The sequence below is a fragment of the Marmota marmota genome, unplaced genomic scaffold, assembly GCF_001458135.2.
Source record: "Marmota marmota marmota unplaced genomic scaffold, marMar, whole genome shotgun sequence".
Classification (NCBI taxonomy): domain Eukaryota; kingdom Metazoa; phylum Chordata; class Mammalia; order Rodentia; family Sciuridae; genus Marmota; species Marmota marmota.
In genome coordinates, this window is record NW_026000243.1 from 2,422,849 (window position 1) to 2,444,875 (window position 22,027).

At 38.4% G+C, this 22,027-nt stretch overlaps 1 protein-coding gene across 3 annotated transcripts in view; it reads right to left on the reverse strand.

Moving 5' to 3' along the window:
• Fez1 (fasciculation and elongation protein zeta 1) overlaps positions 1-22,027 on the reverse strand; it is a 44,850-nt gene that overhangs the window by 17,108 nt on the left and 5,715 nt on the right. For 2 of the 3 annotated variants that reach the window (XM_048796096.1, XM_015499001.2), the window contains exons 2-3: positions 21,086-21,441; positions 13,659-13,758 (exon numbers count right to left, since the gene is read on the reverse strand). In XM_048796096.1, coding sequence (XP_048652053.1) covers positions 13,659-13,758; positions 21,086-21,396 — 411 coding nt within the window. In that variant the 5' untranslated portion in view covers positions 21,397-21,441. Of the gene's footprint in view, positions 1-13,658; positions 13,759-21,085; positions 21,445-22,027 lie in introns of those variants that run through there. The other variant, XM_048796095.1, reaches the window with a different exon arrangement.

Here is a 22,027-nt window from a genome sequence, read left to right on the forward strand (position 1 = left end):
CCACCCCCACCCCAGGAAGGAAGTTTTTGGGAGAATTCCTGCCGGCTGTGGAAATACTAATGACCTTGGGCTGTGGCCTGGCTGACAGAGTCCTAGAGCTTTCTCTCCCATCCACCTCTCAAGACAATGCTTACAGGTCTGAATTATCAGAATAAGGTAAAGAAATTATGAAAGCTACTATGAGTTCCTACTATTGTAAGAGCCCAACCCACCATTTATTTTCCTCAGCTCTCAGACATCTCTCACTAAAAAATTAATTAAAAGGAGTTAGCCCAGCAGCTTGGGAGGCTAAGGCAGGAGGATCATGAGTTGAAAGCCAGCCTCAGCAATAGTGAGGTGCTAAGCAACTCAGTGAGACCCTGTCTCTAAATAAAACACAAAATAGGGCTGGGGATGTCACTCAGTGGTTGAGTGCCCCTGGTACCCACCCCACCTCCACAAAAAAGAAATCAGGTGCACACCTGTAATCACAGCAATTCAGGAGGCTAATGCAGGAGAACCTAAGTTAGAAGCCAACCTGAGCAATTTAGTGGGACCCTTGGTAACTTAGCAGAACCCTGCCTCAAATTAAAACAAAACAAAAAACCAGGACCGAGCATGTAGCTCAATGGTAAAGCACCTCTTGGTTCAATCATATCACCAGTATAATCAATCAATCCATCAATTGAAAGGAAGCATATACACTAAGGACTCCCATGAAAGCCCTGGCTCCTTTCTTCCATCTGACTGTTTCTTAGCCCCTCCCTGGGTTTCACCATGTCCACCATGCCTCTGGCCTTTGCTTCTCTTCCTCTGGTGTTTGGTTCTGACCCTCTCATTCACCCTCACTGCTTTCAGTATTTTCTCTCAATCCTACTAGTCTCTGTTCTGCTCCAATAACTTCTGTCACTTCTCTACAAGTCCTGTTCCCTTCCCATGGGCTGTTTACGGACTCCTGCCCTTCCTTCCCTTACCATGACAGTATCTTGTACAGACAGTGGGAAGCTGAAGGAGGACAGACAGGCCAAGGGAGAGGAAGGCTTTTGGAAAAAACCACAGCACTTCTGCTATTCCTGGTATATGACAGAGCCACAGAGAGTTTCCTTGGCCACTTGTGCAGCAATGAGAAACCTACATGCAGGCTAAACCTGATACTTGTTTAGAGAATTAGACTTTTCTAACAAAAATCATCCTTCCAAATTCCTTCCTCCCAGAATTGAGAAGACCTGGATCCAGAAAGGAGTCTGACTGCCCCTTTCAATAAGCCATTTCTTCCTCCTGCTTTGGGTAAATGTGCCTCAGAGCTGTCACCCAGTAGCTGAAAGCTTGCTAATGATTGCAGACTCTGACAGTGCTAAATCTTGCTGCGTGATAGTTTGAGTGAAGGTTAAAATTCTGTGAAGTCCTCTTGTCTGATTATGACTGTTAATCAATGTCTTTTGTTAAAGCATTCCAGATGATTCCATTCACAGAAAAGGGAATTTCTACTTCTTTTCCTTCCCACCATTGATTCACATGGTTGGTTGCCTCCCTGAACAAAATTGAGAGAACAGCAATCCTTTTTTTTTTTTTTAAACCTCCAGACAAAAAGTAGAAAAAAAGAAAAGAAACTCATCAATATGTACCCAACCCAAGGAAAGGGCAACTGTGTCCCTTTTATGCTTGTGAACAACCAGGAAACATCTGTGTGGGTTAAGTCAAAGGCTCTGTATTCCCACAGTAAGATGCTCCAGAGCATGTGGCCAACAAATATTTATTGAAAGACTTAAAGAACAAACGACAAAGAGAGGACTGAAGGGTAGTGCTGTGATCGACTAGACTCAGTCCCACCTCCACAAATAACTTAGCTTCTTGAGAACAGAAAGATGTAACTTCCTGTCCTGAACTTCCTTTTTCTCTTGCCCTAGACAAGTACTGCCTGATATTGAAAGTTATAAGGACCAGAAGAGACTTTTAAACCCAGTGCGATGGCACACACCTGTAATCCCAGAAGCTTGGGAGGCAGGGCACAATGATCGCCAGCTCAAAGCCAGCATCAGGAATGGCAAGGAGCTAAGCAATTAACTCAGTGAGACCCTGTCTCTAAATAAAATACAAAATAGAGCTGGGGATGTGACTTAGTGGTCGAGTGCCCCTGAGTGCAATCCTTGGTATCCCCGCTGCAAAAAGAGAAAGATTTTAATATCACAGTCAGGAACAGAATAAATTTATTCATAGAACCAATCCAAAGTGGGTAATCATTAAATAATAATATTAATACAGATAGAGCTCGAGCATATTATTTGGACCTAAAATATAAATGCACATTTATTTATTTACCAATATCCCATATAAAGCCAAGCTTCTCTGATGGACCGCTGAGCAGAGTTCTACATAATATTTCTTACAGCATCTACATTATAACTATTACAACTTTTTTTGGGGGGGAGCGGGGAGGTCCTGGGGATTGAACCCAGGGTGCTTAACCACTGAGCAACATCCCCAATCCTTTCATATATACATATATATATATATTTTTTTTTTTTTTTTGAGATAAGGTCTTGCTAAATTTCTTAGGGCCTCACTAAGTTGCTGAGGGTGGCTTTGAACTTATGATCCTCCTGCCTCAACCTCCTGAGCTGCTAGGATTACAGGTATGCACCACTGAGCTCAGGTATAATTTAATTTTAAAAATGATTTCCCATTTTCTTTGTAGTAGAAAGACAGTACATGGAAGATTGAACCATAGTTTTCTCCTCTTCCTCCTTAAATCCTACTAAAGTGAGAATAAAGCTACCAAGACTATCCCTCAGGGACAAAGTGAACTGGAGAAAGACAGATGCTACCGACCAGCCTTGGCCCAGCAGATAGAGAGTCATGCCCTGTGGGAGGAAGCTTCGAAGGCCATCGGATTGCACTAAAGATGTTGAAAGGGCCAAACAGGGTGGTACATACCTGTAATCCCAGCAATTCAAGAGGCTGAAGCAGGAGGAGCATAAATTTGAGGCTAGTGTGAGCAATTTAGGGAGACCCTGTCTCAAAATACAATATAAAAAGGGATAGGGATGCAGAGAGCTTCTGGGCTCAACCTGTGGGTAGGAATTGGGGGTTGGGGAGTAGATGTTAAAAGTCTTGGGGATTTGAGGCCTAAGGTGGCCTAGGGAGGCAGGGCTAAAAAGAGGAGGATTTGTTGGGATTCTTCATCAGGAACGGTTGGACCACAGGTCTTTTCTCCCAACTCATGTGAAAAGACTTCACTCTGGGCAGGATGAACTTGTGAGACTCAAGATGCCAGGCAACTGGAAAGTAGGAGGAGGGTTCTTATCAAAATCAGAAGGGCTAAATGACAATCTACAGACTAACCAGAAAGACCTCTGCCTCTTTTCCCTAGGAGGCTCCCAGGACGCTGGCAACCAGGCCTATTCTCAAGACACTGGTAACACTCTTTGGGGATGCTGCAGGAGTACAGATATATGCCAGCCTTCAAGACCTCCAAAAACAACAACCAAGTCCTTAAGGATCACTCAAGGATAGTGTGGTCCAGCAGAAACAAGACCTAATCCCCCAGACAGAGTTCAGCCTTCTAGGACCTCGTTTCTCTCCTTCTCCTTCTCCTCCTCCCCCTTTCTTCCTCTACTTCTCCTTCTTCTTTGAATTGAACCCAGAGCCTCATGGGCTCTACCACTGTGCTACATCCCCAGCCCTACTGCCTCACTTTTAAATACAAAATGATGCCCAAGGATTGCCAGACACATGAGAACAAATCTCAAGATGAAAGGCAGCTACTAAAGCAAATATGTGGAAAGGGGAAATCAAGAGCAATATTGAGGGCACACAAAACCCCTGCTTAAAAACTATCATGATTGCCCTCAAGGACAATGGACAGCACTGTGTCCTTGAACATGAGCTGTTTATAAGAATTCATTAAAAAACCAGAAGGAGGTGGTATAAATTAGAAGTATGATCACAATATTTGCATTTTTAAATAAAGTTGAAGGTTGAGAAGTCCCCTCGTTGAGTAAAATAAAATAAGTAGATAGAAAATGGGAGGGGAAAATTTCAGAAGATCAGTTCGAAAAGCCCAACAATTGAATAAAAGAGTTCCAGAAAACCAGAAGAGATGAGCTCCTTTTTTCCCCCATTCAATGTTGGGAATTAAAACCAGGGCTTGTGCCTGCTCAGATGTGCTCTACCACTGCGCTGTAGCCCTAGACCCGAGATGGCCTCTTTAAGCCATTTCCAAGTAACAACTACGCATCTGGACAAAAATCTATGAGTCAATTGTTTCCAGGCACTGGATACAGGCAGTACAAGCCTGTGTGGTTCTTGAAAGAAGGGAACAACATGGAATAAATGAAAGCTGAAAGAATCTGTCACCTGTGGCCCTACGCTACAAAATAGCCTGTAAAAGGTTTTTTGGGGGGCCAAAATGATGGAAATTGGATCTACAGAAAGGAATTAAAGGACATCAAAAATGGTAAATATAGGGACAAATTTAAAATTTTTTTTCCTTTTCTCAATTTCTTTAAAAGACACCTGTCTGAAGATAAAATAACTTTGTGTTCTGCAGTTTGTAACACAAATTGAAAATAAAATATATGATAACAACATAAAAGATGGAGGGAATAGACTTACTCTGTTGCAAGCTTTATATTTTATGTGAAGAGGACTAACTATAAAAATACTATGGTAACTTAATAATGTATAATGTGATCCCCAGAGAAACCACTAAAAAAATACAAAGAGGTACAGGTCAAAATCTATATAAAACACAAAATGGAATGCCAAAGAATATTAGATTAACCCAAAATAAAGGAGAGAAGGTGGATCAGAGGAACAACAACAAAAAGCAGATAAATAAAAGTACAAGATTGTACACCTTAACACAAATTACCAATATTATATTAAATGTTAAGGAACCAAACACTATGCAAATGAACTAATCCACCCCCCAAACGCATATATTGTCAGACTACATATAACAGCAAAACCAAACTATGTGTTTCTGCAAAAGACACTCTTTAAATATAAAGAAAAAGATAGGTGGGAAATAAAAGGATTGGAAAAAATATATATTATGTCTTATAAATGATGCATAAGAAAGCTGGAGTCACAGCTGGGTATGGTGGCACATGCCTGTAATCCCAGCGGTTCAGGAGGCTGAGGCAGGGAGATCACAAGTTCAGAGCCAGCTTTAGCAACTTATCAAGGACCTAAGCAACTCAGTGAGATCCTGTCTCTAAATAAAATATTAAAAAAAGAGCTGGGGATGTGCCTCAGTGGTTAAACACCTCTGGGTTCAATCCCCGGTACCAAAAAAAAAAATTGGAAACCTGGGGTCACTAAATTCATATTAGAAAAAGTATCTTTTAAGAGGAGTATTAGCAGAGATAAAGAAGAGACATTTCCCAATGATAAAATAATCAATTCATGATGGAGCCATAACAATTGTAACAGTGTATGTACCCAATAACAGAGCTTCAAAATATATACAACAAAAAATAAGAGGACAGAAGAAATAGAGACAAATCCATAATAATCATTGGAGATTTTAATATTCCTCTCTTGGGTACTGATTGAAAAAACTGATAAAAAAATCTAGTTGGGATATAGAAGAATTCAATAATACTATCAAACCAACTTAACCTCGGTGACATGTACAGAACATTGCAACCTACAGTTGCATATTATTTTCAATGGCATATAATAATATACTAAGATGCACAATATGTGAAACCATAAATCAGTATGAATGTATTTTAAAGACTTAAATCATACAGAATATATTCCCTGACAAAATTAAATTTAAAATCAGCAATAAAACAGATGGCAGCTGTAAAAAGTCCCCACTTTGAAATTGAGCAACATACTTCTAAGTGTGTCAAAGAAGACATCATAAGAGAAAATTAGAAATTTTGCTACTTGAATGATGATGAAAAAACGCCCCTTCACAATTCAGCCAAAACAGCACTAAGAGGAAATTTTATAGCTTTCATATGTTTGTTATTTAAAACAAATGCTTCATATGATCAAAGCATCCACCTTAAGAAGCTAAAACAATTTTTTTTAATGAAGGAAAAATAAACCCCTACTAAGTAAAAGGAAGGAAATAATTAAGGGAAGAAATTGACAAACTAGAAAATGAACAAATAATAGAAAAAAATCAAAGAAACCAAAAATAGTTCCCATAGACAGTCTGACAAGAGAGAAGGAAGGAAAGCAGATGCAGGGTGGGGAGAGAAGACATGAATTAATAATATCATGAATAAAAAAGGGAATATCGCTAATACACTTACATGCATAAAAATTATAAACAAATTTATGGCCAATACCTTCAATGACTTAGATTAAATAGATGAATTCCTTGAAAAACTAACTTATCAAGATTGGCTTGGGCTGGGGTTGTAGCTCAGTGGCAGAGTGTTTGCCTAGCATGTGTGAGGCACTGGGTTCGATCCTCAGCACCACATAAAAATAAACAAATTTTAAAAAAAGCATTCTGTCCATCTACACTACAAAAAAAATTTTTAAAACAAGATTGGCTTAAGGAAAAAACATAAAATCTGAATCTAATCTATACCTATTAAAGAAATTAAATTTGCAATCAAAAACCTTTTTACAGAAAACCCAGGCCCAAATGGTTTCACTGGGTATAGTCTATCCAATGTTAAAGGAAGAAATAATACCAATCTAACACAAACTCTTTCAGATAACAGAGAAAACCCTTTCCAACTCATTTTATGACATTAGAACAAAAGAAATTTATAAAAAAGAACATAGATGCAAAAAACCCTTAGTAAAATATTAATAAATCAAATTCCACATTATATAAGAAAGATAAAATATCTTTCTTATATAATGTGGGGTTTATCTAAAAAATGAACTGTTGGCTTAATATTTGAAAATTAATTAATGTCATTCAATATATTAACTTAATTAATTGATCTACACATATAAATTAATCTATAGATTCAACATGACCACAGTCAAATTTCCAGTAAGTTTTTCTGGAAAAGAAACCCAGGGTACTCTACCAGTGAGCTACATCTATACACATTTTTATTTTAAGAAAAGGTCTCCTAAGTTGCCCAGACTGGCTTCCAATTTTTGATCCCCTTGCCTCAGCCTCCTGAGTTTCTAGAATCCCAGGTGGACACCACTATGGCCAGCACACAACCCTTGCTTGTTTGCTTGTTTTTATTGAGGTGTGTGTGTGCAGCACGCATGTGTGCGCACACTAGGAATTGAATCCATGGTCTTGAGCTTGCTATGCAAATGCAGTACACTACTGAGCTAGAGCCCCAGCCCTTAGGCAAGCTTTTTAAATAGAAATTCATTATATGGAAATGAAAAAGACCTAAAATAATCAAAACAACTTTGGGGGAAGAAAAAAGGCCTAAAGTTAGAGAACTTATATGACTTAGCTTCAAGACTTCTTATAAAGCTGCATTCAACAATACAATATTGTATTGGCATATGTTATATATTTATCTATATACATATATGTATATATCAATGGAATACAATGTAGAATCCAGATATAGATCCATACATAACTGATAGATTGATTTTCAACAAAGGTGCCAAAACAATCTAATGGGGAAGGGATAATATTTTAGTAAATGGTACTGGAAAAGTTGAATAGTTGTATGCAAAAAAATGAACCTTGACCCTTACTTCACAACACATAGATAAACTAATTTGAAATAAATCATAAACATAAAAGCTAAAATGGCAGCATTTCTATACGAAGATTTAACAAAGATTTCTTAAATATAAAAAGTTCAGGGCTGGGATTGTGGCGCAGTGGTAGAGCACTTGCCTAGCATGTGTGAGGCACTGGGTTTGATTCTCAGCACCACATATAAGTAAATAAAGATCCATTGACAACTAGACAATATATTTTTTTTTAAGTTCAAACTATAAAAAGGAAAATAGCAATAAGTTTGACATCATCACTTAAAAAATGTTTGTTCTTCAAAAGATGTTTAGAGATTAAGACTGTGACAGAGCACATATGCAGCACGCATGAGGCCCTGAGACCAATCCCCAGCACCACCAAAATAATAACAACATTACTATGGTGATGGTGAGGATGATGATATAAATCCTCACAAAGGATTTATAGCTAGAATATATAAGGAACAATTACAACTCAATAATTAATACCCAAACAATCCACTAAAAAAATAGGCAGATGATGAACAGATACTTTATGAAAGACATGTAGTTAATAAATAATCACTTGAAAAGATACTGAACATCCTGTATGAGAAGAGAAATGCAAATTAAAATCAAAATAAAATATAATTAGCTGGGCATGGTGGTGCATGACTGTAATCCCATCAGCTCAGGAGGCTGAGACAGGAGGATCATGAGTTCAAAGCCAGCCTCAGCAAAACCGAGGTGCTAAGCAACTCAGTGAGACCCTGTATCTAAATAAAATACAAAATAGGGCTGGGGATGTGGCTCAGTGGTTGAGTGCCCCTGAGTTCAATCCCTGGTACCAAAAAACAAAACACACACACACACACAAAATATACATTCACTAGAATGTTTAAATTTTTAAAAATTTCCATAGGAAGTGTTGGTTAAAATGTGGAATAACTAGAACTCTCAAACAAACTAGAAAACAGTTTAAAACGTGAAAGATAGATAGATGGATCACATGACTCAGTCTTTCATCCTTAGGTTTCTACTCAAGAGAAATGAAAGCATATATCCTAACAATGACTTAGATGAGAGTGTTCACAGCAGCTTTATTTGCTATTCAAAAAATAGAAACAACCCAGTGTTTCTCTATGGTTGACTGAAGAAGCAAATTGTGGTATATCCATACAAAAGAATAATACATAGCAATAAAAAAGAGTGAACTCTTGATATATGCCATTATATAATGAATATCTAAGTAATTATATTGGGCTGGGGATGTAACCCAGTGGTAGAATGATTGTCTAGCATGAGCAAGGCCCTGGGTTTAATCCCCAGCACTGTGAAATTAATTAATTAATTAATTAACTAACTAACTAATCACATTGAGTTTAAAAAGCCCCCCTAAAGTACATACTGCATGCTTCCAGGTATACACAATTCTAGAAAATTCTGCCACTCTTTAGCAACAGAAAGTAGATAAGCCTGAAAATTGGGGGTGAGAAGGAAGGATGGTGAATATGTTCAATATCTTGATTATAGACATGGTATCACAAATGTACATATATATTAAACTTAGTGCAGCATTTTTATACCAATTATCCTTCAACAAAGGTACAGAAAAAAAAGAAAATTAAAAAATAAAAAGACATTACATCATGTCCAAGTTGGGCTTATCTCAAGAATGTGAGGTTGATTCAATATTCAAAAATTAATTTGTGTAATTCATTACATTAACATGATAAAGGAGAACTGTATACTCATTTAAATAGAGACAGAAGATAGAAATAATTAACCTTCAGAAAAATAACACAAGGAAACATGCCAGAATTTAAAAGTCATGAGCTTCCACGTTGAACATAATACAATGGATAATGAAAAAAAAAAAATCCTCACTCTATGGCACATTATTGTAAAATTTCAAATAAGAAAGCCAGGCACAGTGGCGCATGCCTGTAATCCCAGCGGCTTGGGAGGCTGAGACAGAAGAATCATGGGTTCAAAGCCAGCCTCAGCAATAGCAAGGTACTAAACAACTCAGTGAGACTCTGTCTCTAAATAAAATCCAAAATAGGGCTGGGGATGTGGCTCAGTGGTCGAGTGCCTCTGAGTTCAAAACCCAGAACAACAACAAAAACAAAAAATGAAAACATTAGAAGCTTCTAGAAAGACTAGAAATAGAAGTGGATTTGGGGCTTTTCATCAGCAACTGAAAGCTAGAACAATGCCTTCAGAATTTTGGGTAAATTATCTACCAAATACAACAGTCACTCAAATATATAACAGGTCAGGTAAATAAAGATGTTTTTGTATATTCTAAAACATTTCTTTTCATTCCTTCCTTAAGTATATAATTTCTCGGGCTGGGATTGAGGCACAGTGGTAGAGCGCTTGCCTAGCACGTGTGAGGCTCTGGGTTCGATCCTCAGCACCACATAAAGATAAATAAATAAAAGTATTGTGTCCATCTACAACTGAAAAAAAAAAGAATATAGTTTCTCCTCCCCTCCATCGAAATAGGGACTATACGGGAAAGGTAGAACTGTGGTCACTGAAGGACAGGAGAGAAGAGCAAGAAGAATCTCCAGAATGATGGTGATGGAAATTTCCAGGGCAATAGCTGTGCAACTGACCTAGTGGGCATCACTTTGTAGCAGGAATATAGAGGGCACAAGGCAGGGACATTTTCCAGGAAAATACTGAATGGATAGAATGTCTGATTTTAAAATCACTGTATTGTTATTGTTTATGTTTGTATTTTCTGCATATTGTGCTTTGACGTTTTAGAAACATTTCTGGTGGGGAGAAATTGTCCCTCCAGAGGCTATTCAATTCTTAGAGATTGCAAAGGACTCCGCTGAGATTGTGGCTTCAATATGCAAACTAGCCAGGGTAGATCGATATGAAAACTAGCCAATGTAAACCCACATCTCCTCTATCTGGCCAGTACATCCCAAGAAGCAAAATTCTTCCACCAATAGTCACCCCAGACCAGGTACCAGGCGACTCAGGGCCGCCCCTATAGTATAACATCCACTAAAATTATTCAAACTATCCAATCCTAAACTTTTCACACCTTCCCAAGAAAATTCCCCTAAAGGTGGTGGCTCTCCCTTGGCCCCTTCTCCCTCTGGACTGATGTGGGTACTTCCCTAGGTGGCCCCATGTGGCATGCCCTGCCTTATGTTTCTAGGACCTGTAAAATACAACTGCCCAGATTTTCCCATGACTTTCTGTTTCAAAATTTAACCAACCACAGATCCAAAAAAAGTTTTTAAAAAATTGCATCTAGATTAAACATGTACAGATATTTTTTTCTTGTCATGATCCCCTAAACAATACTGTACACTATAATTTACATAGCATTTATATTTTAATAGTAGGGCACCTTTGGGTTCAATCTCCAGTACTGACAGGAAAAAGAAAGGAAAGATGGAGAGAGAGAGGAAAAGGAGGGGGAGAAAAAATTGAATCTCTGTGCAAAAAAGAAAAAGAAAACAAACAAACAAAAAGCAGCTAAAAGAAATGAAATTGATCACCACTACAGAGTAAGGAATGACAAGGCAAGGGGCTCATACTTACATCATTTAAAAAATATCCTTTGATTCTTAAAATATGTACATCTCTCACCCTCTGAGTTTTAACAAAGCAAAAATGACTGATCTTGTAGTTTCAATTCAACAGTATTATAATATTTAACTAAATTACTTCCTTGTAGTCACAAAGGCAAGCTACGAACAGGCTGGGGAGCATACAACTCATTCTTGCCAAATGTACCAAGTGGAAGGTATGAGGGCTCGCTCCAGAGAAGCCTCCCAGCTGTGTGCGCTGGCATGTTTGGTTGGTACATTTTGCAGAAGGAATTCAGAGCACGGGTTAACCTAGTGAGTCATTTAAACTGAGGTCAGTTAAAGAGCTTCTACTGTAATTAATCTAGATAATAAAGGAGGATGAAATAAAACACCCTTCCTCCACCCTCTTTTGCTACCCTGTCTTTTTTCCCAGGGGTTGGATAGAGGAACTCCACAAAGCAGAGCTCAAGATCATCCTTCCCAGGGTCGCTCAATTCATCCTGAAATATTAGCTCTCTTGAGGGAAATCTGCAAATGAGGATAAATTAGAGTCCTTCAGAAGGACAGACTATCTTATACATCTTTTGGCTTAATCTGCAAAACGAATTGGAAAGGTGGCCAAAAAGATAACAAAACAAAATCTGCCTTTTGCACCCTGAAAGAACTGATTTAATTTCAGTAACTAGATTTATTCCACTATTGCCTCCTTTTCCTTTGCATTCTGGGTAAGAACTCAGCACTACCCATATAGGCATTGCAAGAGAAAATGAGCAGGCAAGAATTCAAAACAGAACCTATGATGTGGCCTCCTGTGCTTGTGTGGAGTAGGCTTTTAGCAAAGTCACCATCTTACCTGCCCCAGTCAATGAATCCTTGAGGTTCTGAGTACTTAAAGAAGACTTTAAAATGATACACAGGCACCTTTTCAACAAGTCAGCCAAAACCTGATCTCTTTGCTATGCTATTCTGAGCAATAATTTGCACATACATTGCCCAGTAAAGGGAATCTGCTTCCTGCTCTTTTACTTGGAATCAGTTCTGGAATACCTAGGAAGATTAGATCCACCTCCATTTATGATTTGCTGAGTCCACTCGGCTATGCCAGAACTTCCTGACAAATTTCCTTCACAACTGAAACTAGAAAACCAGGCAAGGTGGAAATTGGCTTTTTTTTTTTCTAATTGGCTTTTAACATGGATTGTGCCATTAAATTATTTTATCTTTTGTGATGGGCTGAATTTTAAAAAAAAATTTAAGTCAAAATCCTAACCTCCAAATTGATGTAGATTAGGTGAGACCTCATTGCAAAATAAAAAATAATGATGGTAGGGCCTTTGGGAAGTGATTAGGTCATGAGAATAGAACCTCATGAATGGGGTTAGTGCCCTTATAAAATAGGCTCAGTGTGGCTCATTTGTCCTTTCTTCCATGCGAAGACATAGTAAGAAGATGCCATCTATGAATCAAGAACATGGCCCTCACTAGACTCTGAATCTGCCTGTGTCTTCGTCTTGGACTTCCAGTGTCCAGAATTGTGGGGAATAAATAACTGTTTTTCGTAAGTCAGTCAGTCCAAAATATTCTGGTTACTAAAACTGTTCATCTTATATATAGATTTAGCCAGGAGGGGCAATTGGATCTTCTGAAAGGTCACTCCCCATAACCCATGCAAATCAACTCGGAGTGAGAGTCCTCTATTTATTCCAAACCGTTAGGTTACTTAGTTGCTTGGCATCAGGAACCATAGAGTATGACTCTGGTCCTGACACACAATTGTCCCCTTGGTTGAGTTTCATAATGAATCCTGGGTTGGGGATGTAGCACAGTGCTAGAACTCTTGTATAGTATGTATGAGGCTCTGTGTTCAATCCCCAGCCCTCTAAATAAATAAACAAATAGATGTTACCTGCACTTACACTTTTCATATATAACCATTTAATCACCTCGGTTACACTGGATGTCCCCTTATTTTATTTTTTTAATCCCTCTCCACACCTGGTCAGACCCATTGAATCTGATGACACTACTTTCTCAGAAATGATTTTTTCAAATGAAAATTTTAGTTGTGGGTAGACACACTACCTTTTTTAAAAATTCTATTTATTTATATTTTTAAATTTGTTTTAATTAGTTATAGATGACAGTAGAATGCATTTATGCACTTTGATATGTCATACCAAAATGGGATATAATTTCTCATTTTTCTGAGTGTACACGTTACAGAATCATATTGGTCAGGTAGTCACATATATGCATACAGTAATATTGTCTGTTTATTTATTTGTTTTTATGTGTTGCTGAGGATCAAACCCAGGGCCTCACATGTGTTAGGCAAGCACCCACCACTGCGCTACAACCCCAGCCCTCCAGTAATGATTTTGAGCTATTATTACTGCCGAAGATTGTTGAGTTGCTGGATGTTTTTCTGAGTTCCACATCTTCCCAAGCCCTGCTAAATAGAGGGCCCCAAAGAGGTACCTCAGTGTCAGAGCTGTTGCCATTCAGAGCCTCGATGTTTGGGTCCCTCCAGTCTTCTGAGAGTGAAGGGATGTAATTGTCTGTCAGAGCATCCCAAACCCTGTAAACAAAGAGAAGCTCTCATTAGCACACATCTGTGGCATGGCCCTGCCTGGAGGAAGGAAGAGCCAGGCCAGGGCAGGAGAGAGGTTGCTGTGTGTGCCAGGCTGAGATCATCTGCCTTCCAGCAAGCAGGGAGAGAGCAGCTGGAAAACAGAATTATAGGCACGTCTAGGGGAGAGAGAGCCCAGAGCATGGAGCCTGGCTGAAAGGTGTTAGTTTCTTGCCTTGCAAATTAATCTGCACCCGAACCAAAGAGCTTATTCTCTGACCCAAGGAAGTTCCTGTGTTCCTTTCCTATGGACAATGGAGGCAGTGGGGGGGTGGGCCGCTAATGGGGGGGGATGGTTACAGATTTTTTAGCTGAATCTCATTAAAGTTAGGTTCATCATCTAGTTTATAGATATTTCAATTTCGAAGACCTGCAATCTACATAATCATGAATTAACTCTGACATCTAACATAGGTAAGGGGATAATGCCAATATTGAGAATTCTCACTTATTATCCAAAATGTTTTAGGGAGCCCACAGAAGCCACGATCCTGCCCTCTTGTAATGTAGAGGCTAAGTGTAGATCATGGATATTCTAAGGTAAACATAAGAAAGGAACCAATAAACACACTTCTGTCTACACAATTAGTTTGGGTGGGTAAAGATGAAGGTCTTTTGGGGAAAAACTCTGAAGTCATACTCACATATCACATATTCATTAATTAATTGACACCAAAAGATTAATATAAATTAATAAACCAAGCTTCTAATAAAGTAACCCATGGAAACCAGCATTACTTGAGTTAATATTAGATGATGATACATGAGGGTTGTATGCAATATCCCCTGCAGGTGCCTGTACCTGTCAAACATGAGTGATACTTGCAAAACCAAGATAAAAGAAGACATATAATTTTTAGATATACTAATCTAATAAAAATAGCCACTTAAAATGTATACATATGGATCAAATTTATGTTGTAACAAATGCTGAAAGGGTCAGTGCAAAATACATAGATATAGAAATCAGGGCACAGACACTTGAAATCAGATAAATAATAATGCAGAAGGAAGGTGCTATGAACATAAAAAATCGAGAATGACGTATAATAAATATATGGATATGTAAGCAAATAGGTTTTCCTGGTATACAATGCATGCAACTGCAATGAGACAAAAGGAACCCAAGGAAATAGAATTTAATGGCAGTGCTTGAGGCATCTGTTTGCTATTTTTCTGTCATTATAAAAAGCGCTTTGAGAGAATTGGGCAAGTGCTCATTAGACAACTATTCAGCAGAATTTCAGAGAATACTTCTTAAACCATGGGTGATATCCCAATGTCCATCAGGAACTATTAGAGCTGCATCAATACAGGCTAATTCTAAATCTAAGTCCCATTAGCATCCTAGAGCCAAGATGCAAATTTGATTTGTTGTCTCCCTGTCAAAGCTCTTAGGCACCACACCCACTGGGAAGGTCTCGTACTCCTCTTCACATCCTTCTGTTTGGAGAATGAACATGTAGGAAGGAACTGACCTTCAGATTTGTCCCTGTGGAAATGCCTGGAGAAGTGAGACTCAGCAAAGCCCAAAATAGGCAGGAGTCTTTTGTACCTCTCCTACTCTGGATAGAAGCTGAGATCTTTATGGACAGCACACCTTCCAATGACATTGAGACTGCTTATATCCTTGAAGTGACAATGGGGGACTCTCTCACGTTATTTAGGGAGTGCCTACTTTTCTCTGCTAAGCCTTCACTGGCATATTCTGAATTTTATCTTCTAATTCTCAGTTCTAGACTATTCCCTAAACCTTGTCTCCTTGGGATTTCAAACCATTTTCATTTCTCCTTTTCTTTTCTTTCTTTCTGGTATACTTTTTTTTTATCCTTTGAAGTCTATAAATTACTTTGAAGATAAAGTATCTCTTCTTTCTTTATAATCACTTGCATATCCTTCCCATACTGATTCAGTGCCCATTTAACAATAACAACAGCAGTCAACAGTTACTGAGCACTTACTACAAGTCAAGTGCTCTTCTAAGCTCTTTATGAGGACTGAGACATTCATTCCTCACAACAACTCCACACAGCAGATGTATGCAAACCTAAAACAGTGAAGCTAATTAAGTTGTGTAAGCTCACACAGCCAGTAATAGTAGAGGCAGGATTCAAACCCAGACAGAATGGCAACAGAGTTCATATCCCTAACCACTTAACAATTTCAACTCTTTGTGATTTACTATATGATGGCATTGGCATGGACATCAGAATAACATGCCAAGTTCCAAATCACAACCTAGAACAGCAGTTTAGACACTGGCTTTGCCTACAAAATCCACACATACATTATTCCGGGTATTGTGCTTTTGGCATTCTACAGGAGGACTAGCAGAGGGAACAGGGTGTGCAACAGCTTTCTGTGTAGGTCTTCAGCCCATGGGAAAGTCCACAGGAAAGCAAAGGAAGGATACTGGTAGGCAGACAGCCATGGAAACAGAGGAGCCAGTGGTGAGAGAGGCAATGGAGCGTTCTGTAAAGAAGAGAATGGGAAGGGTTTTGCTCCTCACAAAGGATATATATTCCATCATAAGCAGGATTCTTGGAAGTGGTTTTCTTTACTTCTCTGAGAAATATCCTGCTTATTTACTCTTATCTCAGAGAAAGAAGATTTTTGCAAGCCATCAACATTACCATTTATCAAAGAACTGAGATTAAACAGGTTGCCTCAATTCCTATCATTACACCACCCTGGCATCGGAGATTCAATTTACTATCTCAGTCCTCATAATCATAGAAAAGGTTCTTCACGTGCATATTTTATAGCTTAGGCGTAGGTGCCTGTAGAATTGACTAAACATGTTACTACTGAGTGTTGGGCATTGGAGAAGGATGCTGGCAGAGTATGAGCAAACTAGCAGAGTGGGGGTGCCAAGAGGAGTGTACAAAGAGCTTCAGGACCTGGAACTGGCAACAGAGCCCTGAGGGCTATATCAGTTCTAATGAACACACACACACACACACACACACACACACACTTATTTCTGACAATACAGTAGGCAGCTTAATGGGGTAATAAAAATTATACCAACTAGGTAACATTCCGTTTAATCCTCCCGTATGTGGCTACTTCTCTTGCGAAGTGTTTTATGTCTAGTAAAAATCCACACTTAGATGTGTGTTAACATGAGTGCACTTTTGTAGTTCCTATTTAGGAATTCAGAATTATTAGCACATGAATGCCTTTGTTCAACTTTTTAGATCTTTCAAATGTTTAAATAGAATCAACACCATCTCTGCCCTTTATATGGGAAAACTGAACCTCTACAAAGATAATTATGTTTTCTTAAAAATACAGTTATCAGTTTTCACTATCTCTTAAATCATTTACTTGTCTTCAATTTAAAGTATGTTAAGGGCTGGGGCTGGGGCTCAGTGGCAGAGCACTTGCCTACCATGTGTGAGGCACTGGGTTTGATCCTTAGCACCACATAAAAATGAAACAAATAAAATAAAGGCATTCTATCCATTTAACAACTACCAAAAAAATTTTAAAAATAAATAAAGTCTGTCAAGGTGTCCCACATTAAGCCATATATTTAATAAAATTCCAATTAAATTTTAAAAATAAAAATAAGTATGTCAAGTGTGCACAATAGTGCACAATTATAATCCCAGTGACTTGGAAGGCACTGAGGCAGAAGGATTGCATGTTTGAGGGCAGCCTCAACAATTTAGCAAGACCCTTTTTCAAAAAAAAAAGGACTGTGGATGTGGCTCAGTGATAGAGGATTCTATCCTTAGTACAGCAAGAAAATAAGAAGTATGACACGAATGGTGTGAAAATACTTTGTGTACAGTGTCTTAAAAAATTGTGTTCTATTTGTGTAATATGAAATGAATTGCATTCTGCCATCATGTATAACAAATCAGAATAAATTAAAAAATAACAGGCAGTTTATTTATTTTTTACATGGACTTTACTTTTAACATCATCTTTAACTCATTAATTCTATGTGAAGAACAGGATATAGCCATGGTTCCCAAATTTTTGGCCTCTCTGCCTGCAGGATATACTTGTAAGAGAGCTAAGAGGCAGGAGGCAGGGTGAGGGTTGTCCATTCCCATTTTTGTAGTAGCCTCTAAGGGTTTCTAAATGTCAGGTCCCATGTTTTATGGCAAAGGAAAACAGGGTGGTCACAGAAACAGAAAGAAGAGATTCTGGAATACTACTTTCTGAATTAAAAACCAAGCAAATATATACAGCACTCAAATCTAACGCTCCTAGAACTTCCTTGCCCTGAAATCAAAGTTGATACAGTTCCAAATGAGGACTAAAGGAATCAAAATTTCTACCAGAATAAGGAAATCATTGTATATCAATGTGTATCATTTATGATTTCTGTATTATTTATTTATTTATTTACTTTGCAGTACTAGGGATTGAACCCAGGGGCACTTTACCACTGAGCTACATTCCCAGTCCTTTTTTATTATTATTTTTATTTTGAGACAGACTCTCACTAAATTCCTGGGCTGGCCTTCAACTTGTGATCCTCCTTCCTCAACTTTCTGAGTAGCTGGGATTACAGGTATGTACCACTGCATCCAGCCCCTTTGTGCTATCTTTAAAGAGATTAGTTTTATCAAGTTTTTTTTTGTTTGGTTGGTTTGGTTTGGTTTGGGTTTTTTGGTGGTGTTGGACCCTGCTTTTGTTTTAAGCTTCTAGTATTTAGATATAACCCAGCCACAACACTTCATTTATAGATTGAAACATCTCTCTAAACACTAAACCTGAGTAGGTTTAAAACAATAGCACTAGTGGAGTTTTGTGACTAAATTAGATATCAAATCATCTTTTTCCTTTACTCTGTCATAATTGCAAATATTTGGACAGAGTTTGTAAAGCAAAAACTGTAATTAAATTCTGATTTTCATTTTAAGTTATAAAGAGGCTTTAAATATATTGAATGCCTAAAAAGTGCAAGGTCAAATTTTCTTCTGTCTGCTCTACACTGCCCTCAAATCGCACTTTATCTCTAAAGAATTATTCAACCTTTAGTCTCTTAGCTGAGGCAGTCAAGTCAGAAAAACCAGGCTGGGAAGACCCATAATCCCATGTGACGGCAATTAACATTGAGTGGCCTTTGCTAATGTGCCAAAAGAGAATAAGAACCTGCTCACTGGGCCTTCACCCTTAATGAGCCAGAGGAAGGGTTTAGATAGGGGGGAAATGATTTGTTAGAAGCCTTAGAAATGGAATGCATCTTAAAATGCCATTTTCAGAACACAACCTGGGTGAGGGAAGAAATCAGTTTCTTTGCAAGTCCTTAGACCCGCTTCATCAAAATTAAACTCTAGAGGTTCAAAGATGAGAACTAGAGTTAAGTGACTTGCCCAAGGTCACACAGGAATTAGTGAGAGTACAAAAATTAGAATTCATAGTCTTTGTGTTTCTAGTTCATTGCCTGGTGCACTGGAGTGAAAAAAAATGTATACTCCATTTAATAAAGCCTCTAAGCATTTTTTCTGACTTACAGAAGTTGAGAAAATTATAATAGGCTCAGAATTTTAAAAGAATCAGTAGGAAATTTAAAATTGAATTGAAACACACAGCCCACAGTTATAGTATGGTCACCAGAGTAAAATGTTCTCTGTGATCATGCCCTCAGGCTAGCATTAATTAAAAAGAAGGAAATGGTGTGGGCCTAGAAATACCTTACTCAGAACTATAAGATTAGCTATTATCATTTGTCCTTTACATATAATATTTAATATTTCATTAAAAATATCATTTGATCACTTACTACAAACTACGCACAGTATTAGTGCAGACAATAGTGAATAAGAAAGACAGAGACATAGGTAGCTCCTGTATTCATAGAAGTACAGTCTTAGTAGTCACTAAATAAGCAAATCTTTCCCAAATATAGTCAGGATCCTCTAGAATATGCCTCCTACCCCATGTGTGGGAACTCGTCCCACACATGTCTATAAAAAAGAGAAACTGGTCTTGGAGTATAGCTCAGTGGTACAGCCCTGGCCCCGCATGTGCAAGGACCTGGGTTTGATTCCCTGCCTCAACCCCCACAACCCCCCCCCAAAAAAGAAAATGGAAAAATAAAGAAAAAAAAAACAAAAACAATCTAGCATAGTTGTTTTAAACTTTCACACCAACTACTTGACATTTCTCATGTGATTTCTAGAGAATTATTAATGTATATTTTATCTCTACTAAGAATTCATGCTTCTTGTTTCTACTTGCTGATTTGAAGCTGATTATTTCAGAAGAAAAATTCTCAAGCTCAGAGAGGGAAGGGTCCTCTAGATGGTGGGGAGATGAGCCTTAGAAACACTGGGGCTTCTCCTCCAGGTCCTCACTTCTCTAATTTATGGGATAGGCTTACCCTTTTCTCTTCCTACCTTGGACAATTCTTCCTCAGATTTCTTTCCTTAACAACTGTCACTTGTAGTTAGCAAGTGACCCAAGGAATGTGCATACTCAAAACCACACCACCCAGTTTTCACCTTTATTTTGTTCAGGAACTCCCTTAGCTTTCAGTTTAATTGGATGTTTTTTTATTTGGACGTATCTTAACATTTGAAGGATAAATTTCCAGGCCTTGGGGGTTATAACTAATTTTGAAATTTTTGTCATTCTGGTGTTATGGAGGCAAATTGGTCCAATGATATAAATTCCTCTATCACAGTTAACTAGTTCTTTTCTAGTCCTATTTCTAATATCTGGATGCATTACCACTAATGAAAAGAAACCTGGCTAGCTAGGCTTGGTGACTCATGTCTATAGTCCCAGCTACTATAGAGGCTGAGGTAGGAGGATCACAAATTCAAGGCCAACTTGGGCTACTTAGCAAGACTCTCTCAAAATAAAAAACAAAAAGGGCTAGGGCTATAGTGCTATCAACTGCTTGCCTAACATACAAGACCCTGGGTTCAATCCCCAATATGTGAAACAAACAAGGAGAAAGAAAAGAAGAAGAAAAAAAAGAAGAAGAAAAAGAAGAAATGGAGGGAGGAAAGCAAGCAATCTACTAACTAGACTCCAAAATTTTCTCTGCTCCTATAATTCATTTTTTATCTAAGAAAACCTAACTAATTCCTTTCATTCCTCTAATATTTCAATCTAAGAAAGCTTTCTGCAGATAACTATAAATGTTATCAGCAATGTCAGCAATTGTCAGGGCACTGTCACACTGACAACATAAAAATAGGTAATGCATCATATAAACATGTGGGCAGAAACTAGCTCTAGGTTAAGGATCCCAGACTACTGCATTCTCTCCTGAAGCAGGAGAAGGGCAATCAAGGCTTCTTACTCCTCATCCTGAAGGGTCTCTTCCTCCTCTTGGATCTGGAACTGGTTCTTCACAGGAGCTAGGTTTTCGGTCTTGGCATTGTAGTTCCTAAAGCAGACATTGAGCTTCTCATCAAATTCATTCACGAGGTCCTCCATGGACTTGAAGCTGATTATTTCAGAAGAAAAATTCTCAAGCTCAGAGAGGGAGGGGTCCTCTAGATGGTGGGGAGATGAGCCATAGAAACACTGGGGCTTTTCCTCCGGGTCCTCAGAACAGCAGGGCCGAAGGTCCTCAAACTCTTCGTCCAAACTCACCAGTGGGGCCTCCATTCTTGCACCACAATACAACTATAGCAACTTTCAAGATTCGTTTTCCTGGAAGAAATAAACAGGGCAATGTGAATTTGGCCTGGACTTTTATGACCCATAAGCACATATTCTATTACTTCATATTCCTCAGAAAACAAAGATTCCCCAATACTGGCATCGGTGCACTGCTATGCACTTCAGGAGTTCAAATATCACTATGTACGTTGATACTAACTAACTAAATAGAGTGAACTTTGGAAATATACCTGCTTCCAATTTTCTGCTCCAAAGCATAGTGGTTAAGTGTGCAGCTCCTGGGCCAGACTTTAGGCAAGTTACTTAACTTCTCTGTTTCCTTTTATTCTTCTCAAGACAGCAATAATAATAGGACCTACATAAAATGGTTTTGGTTTTTTTTGTACCAGGGATTGAACCCAGAGGTGCTTAGCCACTGAGTCGCATCCCCAGCACCACCATTCTCCCTTATTTTTAAAAATTTTGAGACAGGGCCTCACTAAATTGTTAAGGCTGGTCTCGAGCTTGCCATCTTCCTGCCTTAGCCTCCGGAGGCTCTGGGATTATAGGCAAGAGTCACTGTGCCCAATTCCAATGGTTGTTTTAAGATTAAAGGAGCAGTGCTTGGCAGCAAGCT